Source organism: Panulirus ornatus, chromosome 14 (genome assembly GCF_036320965.1).
Source record: "Panulirus ornatus isolate Po-2019 chromosome 14, ASM3632096v1, whole genome shotgun sequence".
Lineage (NCBI taxonomy): Eukaryota > Metazoa > Arthropoda > Malacostraca > Decapoda > Palinuridae > Panulirus > Panulirus ornatus.
The window spans coordinates 37,092,140-37,112,734 of record NC_092237.1 but is presented as its reverse complement, the minus strand read 5'-3'; the positions used below and the strand labels follow the sequence as shown (position 1 = coordinate 37,112,734).

At 39.7% G+C, this 20,595-nt stretch overlaps 1 protein-coding gene across 1 annotated transcript in view; it reads right to left on the bottom strand.

The window, feature by feature from the left end:
* LOC139753527 (glutamate receptor ionotropic, delta-1-like) overlaps positions 1–20,595 on the bottom strand; it is a 175,725-nt gene that overhangs the window by 110,059 nt on the left and 45,071 nt on the right. Inside the window, exons 4-6 of the mRNA XM_071670174.1 lie at positions 11,611–11,736; positions 10,210–10,375; positions 9,162–9,403 (exon numbers count right to left, since the gene is read on the bottom strand). Of these exons, the coding sequence (XP_071526275.1) occupies positions 9,162–9,403; positions 10,210–10,375; positions 11,611–11,680 (478 nt within the window). The 5' untranslated portion in view covers positions 11,681–11,736. The remainder of the gene's footprint in view (positions 1–9,161; positions 9,404–10,209; positions 10,376–11,610; positions 11,737–20,595) is intronic.

The following is a 20,595-nucleotide window of genomic DNA, read 5'->3' as shown; positions in this document are numbered from 1 at the left end:
AGGAGAGATTGACCAAGAGGATATATGTGTCGGAGGTGGAGGGAACGAGGAGAAGAGGGAGACCAAATTGGAGGTGGAAAGATGGAGTGAAAAAGATTTTGTGTGATCGGGGCCTGAACATGCAGGAGGGTGAAAGGAGGGCAAGGAATAGAGTGAATTGGAGTCATGTGGTATACAGGGGTTGACGTGCTGTCAGTGGATTGAAGCAAGGCATGTGAAGCGTCTGGGGTAAACCATGGAAAGCTGTGTAGGTATGTATATTTTCGTGTGTGGACGTGTATATGTACATGTGTATGGGGGGGGGGGGTTGGGCCATTTCTTTCGTCTGTTTCCTTGCGCTACCTCGCAAACGCGGGAGACAGCGACAAAGTATAAAAAAAAAAAAAAAAAAAAAAAAAAAAAAAAAATATATATATATATATATATATATATATATATATATATATATATATATATATATATATATATACATATATCCCTGGGGATAGGGGAGAAAGAATACTTCCCACGCATTCCTCACGTGTCGTAGAAGGCGACTAGAGGGGACGGGAGCGGGGGGCCAGAAATCCTCCCCTCCTTGTATTTTAACTTTCTAAAATGGGAAACAGAAGAAGGAGTGACGCGGGGAATGCTCATCCTCCTCGTAGGCTCAGATTGGGGTGTCTAAATGTGTGTGGATGTAACCAAGATGTGAAAAAAGGAGAGATAGGTAGTATGTTTGAGGAAAGGAACCTGGATGTTTTGGCTCTGAGTGAAACGAAGCTCAAGGGTAAAGGGGAAGAGTGGTTTGGGAATGTCTTGGGAGTAAAGTCAGGGGTTAGTGAGAGGACAAGAGCAAGGGAAGGAGTAGCAGTACTCCTGAAACAGGAGTTGTGGGAGTATGTGATGCAATGTAAGAAAGTAAATTCTTGATTAATATGGGTAAAACTGAAAGTTGATGGAGAGAGATGGGTGATTATTGGTGCATATTCTCCTGGGCATTAGAAGAAACATCATGAGAGGCAAGTGTTTTGGGAGCAGCTGAGTGAGTGTGTTATTGTTTTTGATGCACGCGACCGGGTTATAGTGATGGGTGATTTGAATGCAAAGGTGACTAATGTGGCAGTTGAGGGAACAATTGGTATACATGGGGTGTTCAGTGTTGTAAATGGAAATGGTGAAGAGCTTGTAGATTTATGTGCTGAAAAAGGACTGGTGATTGGGAATACCTGGTTTAAAAAGCGAGATATACATAAGTATACGTATGTAAGTAGGAGAGATGGCCAGAGAGCGTTATTGGATTACGTGTTAATTGACAGGCGCGCGAAAGAGAGACTTTTGGATGTAAATGTGCTGAGAGGTGCAACTGGAGGGATGTCTGATCATTATCTTGTGGAGGCTAAGGTGAAGATTTGTATGAGTTATCAGAAAAAAAGCGTGAATGTTGGGGTGAAGAGGGTGATGAGAGGAAGTGAGCTTGGGAAGGAGACTTGTGTGAGGAAGTACCGGGAGAGACTGAGTACAGAATGGAAAAAAGGTGAGAACAATGGAAGTAAGAGGAGTGGGGGAGGAATGGGATGTATTAAGGGAATCAGTGATGGCTTGCGCAAAAGATGCTTGTGGCATGAGAAGCGTGGGAGGTGGGTTGATTAGAAAAGGTAGTGAGTGGTGGAATGAAGAAATAAGATTATTAGTGAAAGAGAAGAGAGAGGCATTTGGACAATTTTTGCAGGGAAAAAATGCAATTGAGTGGGATATATATATATATATATATATATATATATATATATATATATATATATATATATATATATATATATATATATATATATATATATATATATATATATATATATATATATATATATATATATATATATATATATATATATATATATAAATATAAATATAAATATAAATATAAGTATATATATATATATATATATATATATATATATATATATATATATATATATATATATATATATATATATATATATATATCTTTCTTTCTTTTAAACTATTCGCCATTTCCCGCGTTAGCGAGGTAGCGTTAGGAACAGAGGACTGGGCCTTTTTTGGAATATCCTCACCTGGCCCCCTCTGTTCCTTCTCTTGGAAAATTAAAAAAAAGAAAGAGAGGGGAGGATTTCCAGCCCCCCGCTCCCTCCCCTTTTAGTCGCCTTCTACGACACGCAGGGAATACGTGGGAAGTATTCTTAATCCCCTATTCCCAGGGATATATATATATATATATATATATATATATATATATATATATATATATATATATATATATATATATATATATATATATATATATATATATATATATATATATCTTATTATTTATTTTGCTTTGTCGCTGCCTCCCGCGTTTGCGAGGTAGCGCAAGATAAGATACTTTATTCGTTAAATTGTTATACAAAATGTAATACAAAATGAAATTCGTTTTGGCTTTAGAGCTCCTTAGTAGTTGTAAAAAAAAAAAAAAAAAAAGAAAAAAAAAACATTTAAATATTAACAAGAAATATTACATAGGTTATTTCATATAAAATGTTACTTTGCTATTGTGTACATGCGATATCAGCTTGTCACCATCCCTATCATGAACCATCACCTACAGTTATCATGAAACTTAAAGATAGAAGTTATAGTGATGATAGATGATTGAAAAGCAGAATGCTTTTAGGTACAAACGACTTTTTGTATCTGTCAGTGCGCAGCTTAGGCAGAGCTAGCCTTCTACCAGATTTAAGATACGTGTCTGCCTTTATTTATTCCCATCACCACCTCGCCACACATGGAATAAGAATCCCCTCCCCCCTCATGTGTGCGAGTTAGCGCTAGGAAAAGGCAAGAAAGGCCCTATTCGTTCACACTCAGTCTCTAGCTGTCATGTAATAATGCACCGAAAACACAGCTCCCTTTCCACATCCAGGCCCCACGAAACTTTCCATGGTTTTCCCCAGACGCTTCACATGCCCTGGTTCAATCCATTGACAGCACGTCGACCCCGGTATACCACATTGTTTCAATTCACTCTATTCCTTGCATGCCTTTCACCTTCCTGCATGTTCAGGCCTCGATCACTCAAAATCTTTTTCACTCCATCTTTCCACCTCCAATTTGGTCTCCCACTTCTCCGCGTTCCCTCCACCTCTGACACATATATCCTCTTGGTCAATCTTTCCTCACTCATTGTCTCCATGTGACCAAACCATTTCAAAACACCCTCTTCTGCTCTTTCAACCACACTCTTTTTATTTCCACACATCTCTCTCACCCCTACATTACTTAGTCGATCAAACCACCTCACACCACATATTGTCCTCAAACATCTCATTTCCAGCACATCCACCCTCCTGCGCACAACTCTATCCATAGCCCACGCCTCGCAGCCATACAACATAGTTGGAACCACTATTCCTTCAAACATACCCATTTTTGCTTTCCGAGATAATGTGCTCGACTTCAAAACATTCTTCAAGGCTCCCAGAATTTTCGCCCCCTCCCCCACCCTGTGACTCACTTCCGCTTCCATGGTTCCATCCGCTGCCAGATCCACTCCCAGATATCTAAAATACTTTACTTCCTCCAATTTTTCTCCATTCAAACTTACCTACCAACTGACTTGACCCTCAACCCTACTCTACCTAATAACCTTGCTCTTATTCACATTTACTCTTAACTTTCTTCTTTCACACTCTTTACCAAGCTCAGTCACCAGCTTCTGCAGATTCTCATATGAATCAGCCACCAGCGCTGAATCATCAGCGAACAGCAACATACTCACTTCCCAAGCTCTCTCATCCAGAACAGACTGCATACTTGCCCCTCTTTCCAAAACTCTTTCATTCACCTCCCTAACAACCCCATCCATAAACAAATTAAACAACCATGGAGACATCACACACCCCTGCCGCAAACCTACATTCACTGAGAACCACTTTCCTGTCTTCCTACACGTACACATGCTTTACATCCTCGATAAATACTTTTCACTACTTCTAGCAACTTGCCTCCCACACCATATATTCTTAATACCTTCCACAGAGCATCTCTATCAACTCTATCATATGCCTTCTCCAGATCCATAAATGCTACATAGAAATCCATTTGCTTTTCTAAGAATTTCTCACATACATACTTCAAAGGAAACACCTGATCCACACATCCTCTACGACTTCTGAAACCACACTGCTCTTCCCCAATCTGATGCTCTGTACATGCCTTCACCTTCTCAATCAATACCCTCCCATATAATTTAGCAGGAATACTCAACAAACTTATACCTCTGTAATTTGAACACTCACTCTTATCCCCTTTGCCTTTGTACAGTGGGACTATGCAAGCATTCCGCCAATCCTCAGGCACCTCACCATGAATCATACATACATTAGATAACCTTACCAACCAGTCAACAGTACAGTCACCCCCTTTTTTAATCAATTCCACTGCAATACCATCCAAACCTGCTGCCTTGCCGGGTTTTATCTTCCGGAAAGCTTTTACTACCTCTTCTCTGTTTACCAAATCATCATCCCTAACCCTCTCACTTTGCACACCACCTCGACCAAAACACCCTATATCTGCCACTCTATCGTCAAACACATTCAACAAACCCTTCAAAATACTCACTCCATCTTCTCACATCACCACTACTTGTTATCACCTCCGCATTAGCCCCCTTCACTGAAGTTCCCATTTGCTCCCTTGTCTTACGCACTTTATTTACTTTCTTCCAAAACATCTTTTTATTCTCCCTAAAATTTAGTAATAATCTCTCACTACTACTCTCATTTGCCCTCTTTTTCACCTCTTGCACCTTTCTCTTGACCTCCTGCCTCTTTCTTTTATACATCTCCCACTCTTTTGCATTGTTTCCCTGCAAAAATCGTCCAAATGCCTCTCTCTTCTCTTTCACTAATAATCTTACATCTTCATCCCACCACTCACTACCCTCTCTAATCAACCCACCTCCCACTCTTCTCATGCCACAAGCATCTTTTGCGCAAGCCATCACTGCTTTCCTAAATACATCCCATTCCTCTCCCACTCCCCTTACCTCCTTTGTTCTCACCATTTTCCATTCTGTACTCAGTCTCTCCTGGTACTTTCTCACACAAGTCTCCTTCCCAAGCTCACTTACTCTCACAACTCTCTTCACCATATATATATATATATATCTTTTTTTTTTTTTTTATACTTTGTCGCTGTCTCCCGCGTTTGCGAGGTAGCGCAAGGAAACAGACGAAAGAAATGGCCCCCCCCCCCATACACATGTACATACACACGTCCACACACGCAAATATACATACCTACACAGCTTTCCATGGTTTACCCCAGACGCTTCACATGCCTTGATTCAATCCACTGACAGCACGTCAACCCCTGTATACCACATCGCTCCAATTCACTCTATTCCTTGCCCTCCTTTCACCCTCCTGCATGTTCAGGCCCCGATCACACAAAATCTTTTTCACTCCATCTTTCCACCTCCAATTTGGTCTCCCTCTTCTCCTCGTTCCCTCCACCTCCGACACATATATCCTCTTGGTCAATCTTTCCTCACTCATTCTCTCCATGTGCCCAAACCATTTCAAAACACCCTCTTCTGCTCTCTCAACCACGCTCTTTTTATTTCCACACATCTCTCTTACCCTTACGTTACTTACTCGATCAAACCACCTCACACCACACATTTTCCTCAAACATCTCATTTCCAGCACATCCATCCTCCTGCGCACATCTCTATCCATAGCCCACGCCTCGCAACCATACAACATTGTTGGAACCACTATTCCTTCAAACATACCCATTTTTGCTTTCCGAGATAATGTTCTCGACTTCCACACATTTTTCAAGGCTCCCAAAATTTTCGCCCCCTCCCCCACCCTATGATCCACTTCCGCTTCCATGGTTCCATCCGCTGACAGATCCACTCCCAGATATCTAAAACACTTCACTTCCTCCAGTTTTTCTCCATTCAAACTCACCTCCCAATTGTGTGGAAATAAAAAGAGCGTGGTTGAGAGAGCAGAAGAGGGTGTTTTGAAATGGTTTGGGCACATGGAGAGAATGAGTGAGGAAAGATTGACCAAGAGGATATATGTGTCGGAGGTGGAGGGAACGAGGAGAAGAGGGAGACCAAATTTTAGGTGGAAAGATGGAGTGAAAAAGATTTTGTGTGATCGGGGCCTGAACATGCAGGAAGGTGAAAGGAGTGGAAGGAATAGAGTGAATTGGAGCGATGTGGTGTACCGGGGATGACGTGCTGTCAGTGGATTGAATCAAGGCATGTGAAGCGTCTGGGGTAAATCATGGAAAGCTGTGTAGGTATGTATATTTGCGTGTGTGGACGTATGTATATACATGTGTATGGGTGTGGGTTGGGCCATTTCTTTCGTCTGTTTCCTTGCGCTACCTCGCAAACGCAGGAGACAGCGACAAAGCAAAAAAAAAAAAAGAAAATATATATATATATATATATATATATATATATATATATATATATATATATATATATATATATATATATATATATATATATATATATATATATATGGTTGGTAAGGTTATCTAATGTATGTACGATTCATGGTGAGTTGCCTGAGGATTGGCGGAATGCTTGCATAGTGCCATTGTATAAAGGCAAAGGGGATAAGAGTGAGTGCTCAAATTACAGAGGTATAAATCTGTTGAGTATATCTGGTAAATTATATGGTAGGGTATTGATTGAGAGGGTGAAGGCGTGTTCAGATGATCAGATTGGGTAAGAGCAGTGTGGTTTTAGAAGTGGTAGAGGATGTGTGGATCAGGTGTTTGCTTTGAAAAATGTATGTGAGAAATACTTAGAAAAACGAATGGATTTGTATGTAGCATTTATGGATCTGGAGAAGGCATATGATAGAGTTGATAGAGATGCTCTGTGGAAGGTTTTAAGAATATATGGTGTGGGAGGCAAGTTGCTAGAAGCAGTGAAAAGTTTTTATCGAGGATGTAAGGCATGTGTACGTGTAGGAAGAGAGGAAAGTGATTGGTTCTCAGTGAATGTAGGTTTGTAGCAGGGGTGTGTGATGTCTCCATGGTTGTTTAATTTGTTTATGGAGGGGTTGTTAGGGAGGTGAATGCAAGAGTTTTGGAAAGAGGGGCAAGTATGCAGTTTGTTGTGGATGAGAGAGCTTGGGAAGTGAGTCAGTTGTTGTTCGCTGATGATACAGCGCTGGTGGCTGATTCATGTAAGAAACTGCAGAAGCTGGTGACTGAGTTTGGTAAAGAGTGTGAAAGAAGAAAGTTAAGAGTAAATGTGAATAAGAGCAAGGTTATTAGGTACAGTAGGGTTGAGGGTCAAGTCAATTGGGAGGTAAGTTTGAATGGAGAAAAACTGGAGGAAGTAAAGTGTTTTAGATATCTGGGAGTGGATCTGGCAGCGGATGGAACCATGGAAGCGGAAGTGAATCATAGGGTGGGGTAGGGGGCGAAAATTCTTGGAGCCTTGAGGAATGTTTGGAAGTCGAGAACATTATCTCGGAAAGCAAAAATGGGTAAGTTTGAAGGAATAGTGGTTTAAACAATGTTGTATGGTTGCGAGGCGTGGGCTATGGATAGAGTTGTGCGCTGGAGGGTGGATGTGCTGGAAATGAGATGTTTGAGGACAATATGTGGTGTGAGGTGGTTTGATCGAGTAAGTAATGTAAGGGTAAGAGAGATGTGTGGAAATAAAAAGAGCGTGGTTGAGAGAGCAGTTAGCGAGGTAGCGCAAGGAAACAGACGAAAGAATGGCCCAATCCACCCACATACACATGTATATACATACGCGTCCAGACACGCACATAAACATACATATAAATCTGAACGTATACATATATATACACACAGACATATACCTATATACACATGTACATAATTCATACACTCTGCCTTAATTCATTGTCGTCGTCACCCCGCCACACTTGAAACGATAACCCTCTCCCCCCGCATATGCGCGAAGTAGCGCTAGGAAAAAAAATGCCCACATTCGTTCACACTCAGTCTCTAGTTGTCATGTATAATGCACCGAAACGACAGCTCCCTTTCCACATTCAGGCCCCATAAAACTTTCCATGGTTTACCCCAGACGCTTCACATGCCCTTCTTCAATCCATTGACAGCACGTCGACCCTGGTATACCACATCGTTCCAATTCACTCTATTTCTTGCACGCCTTTCACCCTTCTGCATGTTCAGGCCCCGATCACTCAAAATATTTTTCACTCCATCTTTCCACCTCCAATTTGGACTCCCACTTCTCCTCGTTCCCTTCACCTCTGACACATATATCCTCTTTCAATCTTTCCTCACTCATTCTCTCCATTTGACCAAACCATTTCAAAACACGCTCTTCTGCTCTCTCAACCACACTCTTTTTATTACCACACATCTCTCTTACCCTTTCATTACTTACTCGATCAAACCACCTCACACCAAACATTGTCCTCAAACATCTCATTTCCAGCACATCCACCCTCCTCCGCACAACTCTATCCATAGCCCACGCCTCGCAACCATATAACATTGTTGGAACCACTATTTCTTCAAACATACCCATTTTTGCTTTCGAAGATAACGTTCTCGACTTCCACACATTATTCAACGCTCCCAAAACTTTCGCCCCCTTCCTCACCCTATGTTTCACTTCTTCCATGGTTCCATCCGCTGCCAAATCCACTCCCAGATATCTAAAACACTTCACTTCCTCCAGTTTTTCTCCATTCAAACTCCCAATTGACTTGTCCCTCAGCTCTACTTTATCCAGTAACCTTGCTCTTATTCACATTTGCTCTCACCTTTCTTCATTCACACACTTTACCAAACTCGGTCACCAGCTTCTGCAGTTTCTCACCCTAATCAGCCAACAGCGCTGTATCATCAGCGAGCAACAACTGACTCGCTTCCCGAGCTCTCTCATCCACAACAGACTGCACACTTACCCCTCTTTCCAAAACTCTTGCATTCATCTCCCTAACAACCCTCTCCATAAACAATTTGAACAACCATGGAGACATCACGCACCCAACTCAGGAAATTCAATGTAATCAGTTTTTAGACATATAAATGCCGTTCTTGAGCTCTCGTTTTACAAATGCATAAGTATCTAACATTGTGTGTAAAACAGACAACAATCAAATAAATTGTCATACCTGTAAATGGCCTCAGAAGGGCTGAGTGCCGTGGCAATAATTTCGGCTTTAGTGACATTATTAGAAAGGGATCACGAGTGTAGATCCTGGAGTGGGATATAACCTTCATCCTTGATGGTGTTGGTGTCAGGTTTAGGGAAAAGTCTGCTTTGTGGTGCTGAAGCATTCCCACGATGCCGGACCAATTACCGCCGACCAAAGGCACACCCCAAGCCCCATCCCAAGGCTCATGTATCTTGTACCTGGAGCATATTAGTTAATTCATGTAAGGAATGTGAAGAGTCTACTTTACTGTATCAAAACCAGTGAAAGTTATGTAATATTGGTAAAATGTACGTAAGCTACTGAATATTTTAATTGTTTACATACTGTGTGTGGGCAGTATAACTAAAGTAACTAGCTATTACCTCCTTTTCTATTGGTACAGATTTTCAGCCATAAGCTTATTTTCAATTGATTAAGTTTTTTTTATCAAAGTGTGTAGTACTATACTTTCGGAAAATCAATCTAAACTATGAATGAAAACCTAAGTCCATCGGTAGATATTCTAGACTGACAAAAATATTTATCTATAATTTTTTTTGGTATTTATCATAAATTGTTGTTTATCACAGTGAAGTTAAATGCCGGATTATTAGAAGGCTCACAAAGTCATATTAACGTTAATCTCAATTATATTAATAACAACCTGGTTGCTATCGAAATGATTTATACAAAACAATACACAGGACACACCTGGCCCTCTGTATCAACGGAATTCTATGAAGACGTTCGCGGTTTTCATTCTTATACAATTAATGATAAATACTTGTTATAATTTCTAGTTGAATTTGTATGATTTAGTTATAGGTTATCGTCAAAACAGCCATGAAAAATTCAAATTCCTTTTAAAGATTCTCTTAACCTGATTATATATTGCTAATTGGTTTCAGCAGAACAAAAAACACAGAGGAATACGGTAGGCTCAAGAATAACTCATTAGATAAGGAAAAAACTTGAGTAAAGTAAATAAAACAGAATAAAACAGATAAAAACATTTTGGATTTACGTGAAGTTCAGGTGAGCAGAGAAGGTGTTCAGTATCCGAGCGTCCAGGCAATCCGAAAGATATATCGGACTGTCACCATCTGTGTTACGTTCTTCAAAGTCGATGAATGGGAAGTAGGTTAGTGTCACTATCCTTAAAGTGTGACCCATAAAGTTCTCATGTTTTTCTGAAAATATATCGTAAACTTACAAGATCCATATCCTTCAAACTGTATTACATACTAGAATGACTTAATATGATATAAACACTTCCGGTAGAACCATGCGTAGAAGTTTACTACAGTTTGGTTTTTAGGAGCGATCCCTCAAGGGAACTGAGCAATCTAATCTGATAACATATCAATTTGATTTATAATGTATTCGTAAGAAACTGCACTTTAAATACATACGTAAAAGAGAATGAAATGAATAATTTGATACTAGCATTCAATTTGATTTCTCCCTGAGGTGGCTATTTAGCAAGGAAATTCCATTTCTCAAAGGATTAACTTCGTAACCCAGAGTAAAAGTAAGTAACCTCTCGACTTTCCGAACCAAATTTCATATATGTACTGAGAACATAATCTATCTAGAAACCTTTTTGTTCATATTGTAAGTTGTTTTGAGTTTTTTTGAATGTTAGCCATTTGTCAAACTAGTTAGGAAAATTATGTGAAATGATGAAAGGAACCTATAACATATGGACGGTATGATGATGTGAAATATATAGAAAATTCTGAATGAACACAGTATGAATAATAACATTTATATGTACATTTTATGCAATTAGTGATCTGCACGTTGTGCTGTTGTTGTTGTGTACAACATTTGGCACATTGTTGTAAGTGACCATCTTATAAGTGGTTGTTCTTTTGTATAATTGGTGTTTTTCTTACAAAGTTCCAACAATTGTTCTTGTATCAGTCTGGCATTTATGAGCATTGTGTCTCCACTATTCGACATGTCTGAAAGATGTATTTAGTGGAGTACTGTACTTATGTAGAAACTTAGTAGATGATACAGAGGACAATGATACATATCAGTAATTGTTTATTATTAGTATAACCTCTTAAACTAATGAAAAGAAAATTACAGCCAGGATCTTGTATTGACCAAGACGATTAATTATGTAAATTAGTTCAAGAGATGAATATATCAAGCCAAGTTGTTTGTGGAGAATGGGAAGCATAGAATTTCTTCTTAATGTATCGAACGTAATAAATAAATCATCTTCACTAAGTTGAAAACTAACTTCTTGGACAAAGAAATTGTACCATTGTATGTATACAACTCAAACACTAATGTATGATGAATGTTTTGTAAAGGTCTGATGACTGAGGTAAACATATACCAGTAAAGGGGTATCACATCTTATAAGTTGGGTGAAGACATTACATGACATGTACATAACGGTTCTACCCACCACGGAACACATCGTCCCACTGGACAGGAGAGGATAAGTCTGACTGCTGTACAAGCTGCTGGATCCCCATCTCTCCGTTCTTGCAGTAAAGACACCGTCAAAACACTTTCACGCCTTTACCCCCTGCTAAAATGAATAGATATATAAACATATTAACAGATGAATGGATAAGTGTATATATATATATATATATATACATATATATATATATATATATATATATATATATATATATATATATATATATATATAAATATATATATATATATATATATATATATATATATATATATATATATATATATATATATATATATATTGGAAAGGATCACAATTTTGCGCGTGATAAGATATTTCTATGAGTCCACGGGGAGAATGAAACATGATAAGTTCCCAAGTGCACTTCCGTGTAAGGTATCAAATTCTAATATCATGAACAATGTATATTTAGTCAACAAGCCAAACAATATCAATGTTGATTTTGATTTCAAACTAGTTAGCTTTGATGTTTCCTCACTTTTCACAAAAGCTCCAGCTGATGACTTTTTAGAATATCTATTTGATGTCTTGGATGATACTCATTTACCTGTTCCAAAGTCTGTTTTTATTGAACTGATAAAATTGTGTAAAAAAGACTGAATGTTTCAATTCAATGGAGATTATCATGCTCAAAAATTTGGTATGGCAATGGGTAACCCGCTTTCACCGGTACTAAGTAATCTTCATATGGAACTTTTTGAAACAAAATTACTAAAGGATATCTTACCTTCTTAATGCAATTTTGTTTAGGTATGTAGATGATGTTCTTTGTGTTTGGTCAACAAATGAAAATTTACAAAGATTTCTCCCCTTACTTAACAATTTAGTACCTTCCATCAAATTTACTGTAGAAAATGAAAATAATGGTATGTTAATGGTATGCTAAACAAGTCTAAGTTTAGCATATACAGAAAACCCACCAATGTATGCTCATATATCCATTATTACTCATCTCAACATGACAGAGTTAAATTATCATCATTTCAATCTATGTTCCTAAGGGCATTACGTATTTGCAGTCCAGAGTTTATTGATGATGAGTTTGAGAAGATATATTCTATTGGATCTAAGTTAAAGTACCGTAGATCTTTCATTGATAAATCCCTTTAGTTAGCAAAGAAATCATTTTATAGAGTTGAGCCTAAATCTCCCATGTTGCTTAAATCCTTTAATGTAAATGTTGCCTTTAGCAACAATATTACTATAGAGAATATCTTAATCAGGAATTCACCTGAAAATCCTCTTGGTTGCATCTATAAAGTGCCTTGTGGAAATTGTGATAAATTTTATGTTGGTCAGACTGGTAAGGATCTTTCTGTTAGAGTTAAGCAACATAAATATAGTATAAGAACGGGACAAGAATCAAAGTCCTTGTTTAATCATGTTAAAGACTATGATCATTGTATTGACTGGAGTAACGCCATCTCAGTTATTAACTCTAACTCTATTACTAAGAGAAATATCATTGAATCTTCTATTATCAAATACACAAAGAATTATGATCTTAATATTAGTGATGGTCTATACAAATTAGATAACTTTATTGTTGATAAGATTTGTAAAATGATAAGTATATGAACGCTCGTTGTATGATTTGGACAATCACATGTTTACCAAATGGCGTCCTAGCTTCGTCTTTTCGATGTATATCAACTGACTGTTATATTTCTCTCTTGTGTCTCCCCTGATGATGTGATTATTACGCGAAAGTGCACTTGGGAACTTTTCGTGTTTCATTTTCCCCGTGGACTCATAGGAATATCTTGATCACGCGCAAAATTGTGATCCTTTCCAGTATATATATATATATATATATATATATATATATATATATATATATATATATACATATATATATATATATTTTTTTTTTTTTTTTGCTTTGTCGCTGTCTCCCGCGTTTGCGAGGTAGCGCAAGGAAACAGACGAAAGAAATGGCCCAACCCACCCCCATACACATGTATATACATACGTCCACACACGCAAATATACATACCTACACAGCTTTCCATGGTTTACCCCAGACGCTTCACATGCCCTGATTCAATCCACTGACAGCACGTCAACCCCGGTATACCACATCGATCCAATTCACTCTATTCCTTGCCCTCCTTTCACCCTCCTGCATGTTCAGGCCCCGATCACACAAAATCTTTTTCACTCCATCTTTCCACCTAAAATTTGGTCTCCCACTTCTCCTCGTTCCCTCCACCTCCGACACATATATCCTCTTGGTCAATCTTTCCTCACTCATTCTCTCCATGTGCCCAAACCATTTCAAAACACCCTCTTCTGCTCTCTCAACCACGCTCTTCTTATTTCCACACATCTCTCTTACCCTTACGTTACTTACTCGATCAAACCACCTCACACCACACATTGTCCTCAAACATCTCATTTCCAGCACATCCATCCTCCTGCGCACAACTCTATCCATTGCCCACGCCTCGCAACCATACAACATTGTTGGAACCACTATTCCTTCAAACATACACATTTTTGCTTTCCGAGATAATGTTTTCGACTTCCACACATTCTTCAAGGCTCCCAGAATTTTCGCCCCCTCCCCCACCCTATGATCCACTTCCGCTTCCATGGTTCCATCCGCTGCCAGATCCACTCCCAGATATCTAAAACACTTTACTTCCTCCAATTTTGCTCCATTCAAACTTACCTCCCAGTTGACTTGACCCTCAACCCTACTGTACCTAATAACCTTGCTCTTATTCACATTTACTCTTAACTTTCTTCTTTCACACACTTTACCAAACTCAGTCACCAGCTTCTGCAGTTTCTCACATGAATCAGCCACCAGCGCTGTATCATCAGCGAACAACAACTGACTCACTTCCCAAGCTCTCTCATTCCCAGCGGACTTCATACTTGCCCTTCTTTCCAAAACTCTTGCATTTACCTCCCTAACAACCCCATCCATAAACAAATTAAACAACCATGGAGACATCACACACCCCTGCCGCAAACCTACATTCACTGAGAACCAATCACTTTCCTCTCTTCCTACACGTACACATACCTTACATCCTCGATAAAAACTTTTCACTGCTTCTAACAACTTGACTCCCACACCATATATTCGTAATACCTTCCACAGAACATCTCTATCAACTCTATCATATGCCTTCTCCAGATCCATAAATGCTACATACAAATCCATTTGCTTTTCTAAGTATTTCTCACATACATTCTTCAAAGCAAACATCTGATCCACACATCCTCTACCACTTCTGAAACCACACTGCTCTTCCCCAATCTGATGCTCTGTACATGCCTTTACCCTCTCAATGAATACCCTCCCATATAATTTACCAGGAATACTCAACAAACTTATACCTCTGTAATTTGAGCACTCACTCTTATCCCCTTTGCCTTTGTACAATGGCACTATGCACGCATTCCGCCAATCCTCAGTCACCTCACAATGAGTCATACATACATTAAATAACCTTACCAACCAGTCAATAATACAGGCACCCCCTTTTTTAATAAATTCCACTGCAATACCATCCAAACCTGCATCTTCCGCAAAGCTTTTACTACCTCTTCTCTGTTTACCAAATCATTTTCCCTAACCCTCTCACTTTGCACACCACCTCGACCAAAACACCCTATATCTGCCACTCTATCATCAAACACATTCAACAAACCTTCAAAATACTCAGTCCATCTCCTTCTCACATCACCACTACTTGTTATCACCTCCCCATTTGCGCCCTTCACTGAAGTTCCCATTTGCTCCCTTGTCTTACGCACTTTATTTACCTCCTTCCAGAACATCTTTTTATTCTCCCTAAAATATATATATATATATATATATATATATATATATATATATATATATATATATATATATATATATATATCTTTCTTTTTTTCTTTTATACTTTGTCGCTGTCTCCCGCGTTAGCGAGGTAGCGCAAGGAAACAGACGAAAGAATGGTCCAACCCACCCACATACACGCCTACACACGCATACATACATATCTATACATTTCAACGTATACATGCATATACATACACAGACATGTACATATACACACATGTACATATTCATACATGCTACCTTGATCCATTCCCGTCGTCACCCTGCCACACATGAAATGGCACCCCACCTCCCCCGCGCGCGTGCGAGGTAGCACTAGGAAAAGACAACAAAGGCCACATTCGTTCACACTCAGTCTCTAGCTGTCATGTAATAATGCACCGAAACCACAGCTCCCTTGCCACATCTCCTTGCTAGCTGGGAGTCCCACAATCTTGGGCCAGATCACGTCGAAGTGGAGGCCTTCAAAGTCTTTCTAGACGAACACCTTCCGTGATTAGTGGTAACATGAGGGGAGAGAGAGAGAGAGAGAGAGAGAGAGAGAGAGAGAGAGAGAGAGAGAGAGAGAGAGAGAGAGAGAGAGAGAGAGAGAGAGAGAGAGAGAGAGAGAGAGACGCATATAAACCAGTAGTGTGAGTGAAGATTTTAGGTGGTGGGAGGGATTTCTTATTCTTTTTTCTTCCTCTTTACACCTTTTCAACATGCTTGCTTCTTGTCCCCACCCCCACCTCAGGATCGAAGCTCTAGGCGAAATATCCCCTCCCACCGATGAAGCATAAGAGGATCGAGGATTTCACACCACTCCAGTTAACAGAAGAGAGAGAAACCAGTCTTCGAATCGGGCTTAATTCTCAAATTGGCGAAGCTTCTCAAGTGCACTGTGGGGGAGGTGATGTATCGGTGACCCTGTCAGGTACTGTGTGATAGAGTATGGAGGAGGAGGAGGAGGAGGAGGAAGAGGAGGACGAAGAAGAAGAAGAGAGAGGGAGGGAGGGAGGCTGGCAAGCGTGCAGCTCGCTCTTGAGAGCAGAAAGGAAAAAAAAAACTACATTACCTTCTGTCAGAGTAAGAGAAAGCCTACTACAGCAGAAGGAGGAGGAGGAGGTGGTGTTCCAGAGGCGAGGCGTGAGAACTTGGTGCACATCCGCCTTCAACGCCTCCTTCAGGAAGGAAGGGAGGACATTTGGAAGAGAAGCTTTCATTCACGTTGTCATAACAGTTCTTCTCAAAGATGAACCAGCCTTTTTTAATAAAATTCGAGCGACTTGCTCTCATGAGAAATACCCCCTGGAAAATCCATATCTTTTTCTCTCTCCAACAACCCCCTTTTCCATTCATCCAGGAGTCTTAGCTAGTTGAGGGATATGGAGCTTCCAGGAATAGCATCGAGGGTCGCGTCAGAGTCCCAGGTTGAGCGATACAGCTCAAGGGTCGAAGATGGGTGTCTACAGAGGACACGTCGCCAGGGGTTTTAAAAGGAGTCGTCACCGAGAAGAAACTGGATCTTTCGAAGCACTGAATGCGTCACGAGATGGCGTGTTGTAACCCCCCCAAGCGAAAAGACGTCATTTCCAGGAAAGTCCATACACTTCCGGAGATATTCATCTTTGCTCTTTAAAAGCGTTATTAATCTTTGCCCTTTAAAAGAGTTATTAATCTTTACTCTTTAAAAGCGTTATTAATCTTTGCTCTTTAAAAGAGTTATTAATCTTTGCTCTTTAAAACCGTTATTAATCTGTGCTCTTTAAGGACACCAAGTGGTTGTAGTTGTGATTAATAAATGAAGAATAAAAGGCAATTTCAATTCGTCTCTATGGGTGTGGTTATGGCAGCTGTGGGGTGTAACGACGATGATGTGGTTAAGAGCAATTGTGTCGTTAGCTTCCCCCCCCCCACCCCATTCCCCCCTGATTTTTCCCTTATCTTCTCCTCTGTCTTATCTTTATTCCTCTCTCTCTCTCTCTCTCTCTCTCTCTCTCTCTCTCTCTCTCTCTCTCTCTCTCTCTCTCTCTCTCTCTCTCTCTCTCTCTCTCTCTCTCTCTCTCTCTCTCCCTTCTCTCTCTCTCTCAGAATGCCCTTTCTAGTGTCACTTCTTTCGCCTTAATAGCCCTGTATCTTCTTCTTCTTCTTCTTCTTCTTCTTCTTCTTCTTCTTCTTCTTCTTCTTCTTCTTCTTCTTTCAGCCTCATCTGGTTCGTCTGTAAACTCTGTTTTCCATCTGGTTCGTCTGTAAGCTCTCTTGTGTTCCATCTGGTTCGTCTGTAAACTCTGTTTTCCATCTGGTTCGTCGTGTAAACTCTGTTTTCCATCTGGTTCGTCTGTTAGCTCTGTGTTCCATCTGGTTCGTCTGTAAGCTCTGTTTTCCATCTGGTTCGTCGTGTAACCTCTGTTTTTCATCTGGTTCGTCTGTAAGCCCTCTGTGTTCCATCTGGTTCGTCGTGTAAACTCTGTTTTCCATCTGGTTCGTCTGTAAGCTCTGTTTTCCATCTGGTTCGCCTGTTAGCTTTGTGTTCCATCTGGTTCGTCTGTAAGCTCTGTTTTCCATCTGGATCGTCTGTAAACTCTGTTTTCCATCTGGTTCGTCGTGTTAGCTCTGTGTTCCATCTGGTTCGTCTGTAAGCTCTCTGTGTTCCATCTGGTTCGTCTGTGAACTCTGTTTTCCATCTGGTTCGTCGTGTCAGCTCTTGTTTTCCATCTGGTTCGTCTCCACATTTACTAAAAGGACATGCGTCTTGTGTCTTTTTCCAGTAACAGACATATGTGTTCTCCATTCTACCATCTTCCTGCTCTTTCTGTGTGATGGTCCTTCATCTGATAACTCTATTTAGTCTTTTCCAGCAACTCAACTCGACGTTTGTGCGTTACTATGGAAGACCAAACTATCCTCACTTGCGCATTTTTACCGTTCATATATATATATATATATATATATATATATATATATATATATATATATATATATATATATATATATATATATATATATATATATATATGCATATATATATATATATATATATATATATATATATATATATATATATATATATATATATATATATATATTTTTTTTTTTTTTTTTTTTTTCTTACTATTTGCCATTTCCCGCGTTAGCGAGGTAGCGTTAAGAACAGAGAACTGGGCCTTAGAGGGAATATCCTCACCTGACCCCCTTCTCTGTTCCTTCTTTTGGAAAATTAAAAAAAAACTAGAAAGGGGAGGATTTCCAGCCCCCCGCTCCCTCCCCTTTTAGTCGCCTTCTACGACACGCAGGGAATTGCGTGGGAAGTATTCTTAATCTCCTATCCCCAGGGATAATATATATATATATATATATATATATATATATATATATATATATATATATATATATATATATATATATATATATATATATATATATATATATATATATATATATATATATATATATATATATATGATAGAGTTGATAGAGATGCTCTGTGGAAGGTATTAAGAATATATGGTGTGGGAGGAAAGTTGTTAGAAGCAGTGAAAAGTTTTTATCGAGGATGTAAGGCATGTGTACGTGTAGGAAGAGAGGAAAGTGATTGGTTCTCAGTGAATGTAGGTTTGCGGCAGGGGTGTGTGATGTCTCCATGGTTGTTTAATTTGTTTATGGATGGGGTTGTTAGGGAGGTAAATGCAAGAGTCCTGGAAAGAGGGGCAAGTATGAAGTCTGTTGGGGATGAGAGAGCTTGGGAAGTGAGTCAGTTGTTGTTCGCTGATGATACAGCGCTGGTGGCTGATTCATGTGAGAAACTGCAGAAGCTGGTGACTGAGTTTGGTAAAGTGTGTGGAAGAAGAAAGTTAAGAGTAAATGTGAATAAGAGCAAGGTTATTAGGTACAGTAGGGTTGAGGGTCAAGTCAATTGGGAGGTGAGTTTGAATGGAGAAAAACTGGAGGAAGTGAAGTGTTTTAGATATCTGGGAGTGGATCTGGCAGCGGATGGAACCATGGAAGCGGAGGTGGATCATAGGGTGGGGGAGTGGGCGAAAATTCTGGGGGCCTTGAAGAATGTGTGGAAGTCGAAAACATTATCTCGGAAAGCATAAATGTGTATGTTTGAAGGAATAGTGGTTCCAACAATGTTGTATGGTTGCGAGGCGTGGGCTATGGATAGAGTTGTGCGCAGGGGGATGGATGTGCTGGAAATGAGATGTTTGAGGACAATGTGTGGTGTGAGGTGGTTTGATCGAGTGAGTAACGTAAGGGTAAGAGAGATGTGTGGAAATAAAAAGAGCGTGGTTGAGAGAGCAGAAGAGGGTGTTTTGAAGTGGTTTGGGCACATGGAGAGAATGAGTGAGGAAAGATTGACCAAGAGGATATATGTGTCGGAGGTGGAGGGAACGAGGAGAAGAGGGAGACCAAATTGGAGGTGGAAAGATGGAGTGAAAAAGATTTTGTGTGATCGGGGCCTGAACATGCAGGAGGGTGAAAGGAGGGCAAGGAATAGAGTGAATTGGAGCGATGTGGTATACTGGGGTTGACGTGCTGTCAGTGGATTGAATCAAGGCATGTGAAGCGTCTGGGGTAAACCATGGAAAGCTGTGTAGGTATGTATATTTGCGTGTGTGGACGTATGTATATAGATGTGTATGGGGGGGGGGGGGGTTGGGCCATTTCTTTCGTATGTTTCCTTGCGCTACCTCGCAAACGCGGGAGACAGCGACAAAGTATAATAAAATATATATATATATATATACATATATATATATATATATATATATATATATATATATATATATATATATATATATATATCCCTGGGGACAGGGGAGAAAGAATACTTCCCACGTATTCCCTGCGTGTCGTAGAAGGCGACTAAAAGGGGAGGGAGCGGGGGGCTGGAAATCCTCCCCTCTCGTTTTTTATTAATATTCCAAAAGAGGGAACAGAGAACGAGGCCAGGTGAGGACATTCCCTCAGAGGCACAGTCCTCTGTTCTTAACGCTACCTTGCTAACGCGGGAAATGGCGAGTAGTATGAAAGAAAAAGATATAAAAGCAAATGGATTTGTATGTAGCATTTATGGATCTGGAGAAGGCATATGATAGAGTTGATAGAGATGCTCTGTGGAAGGT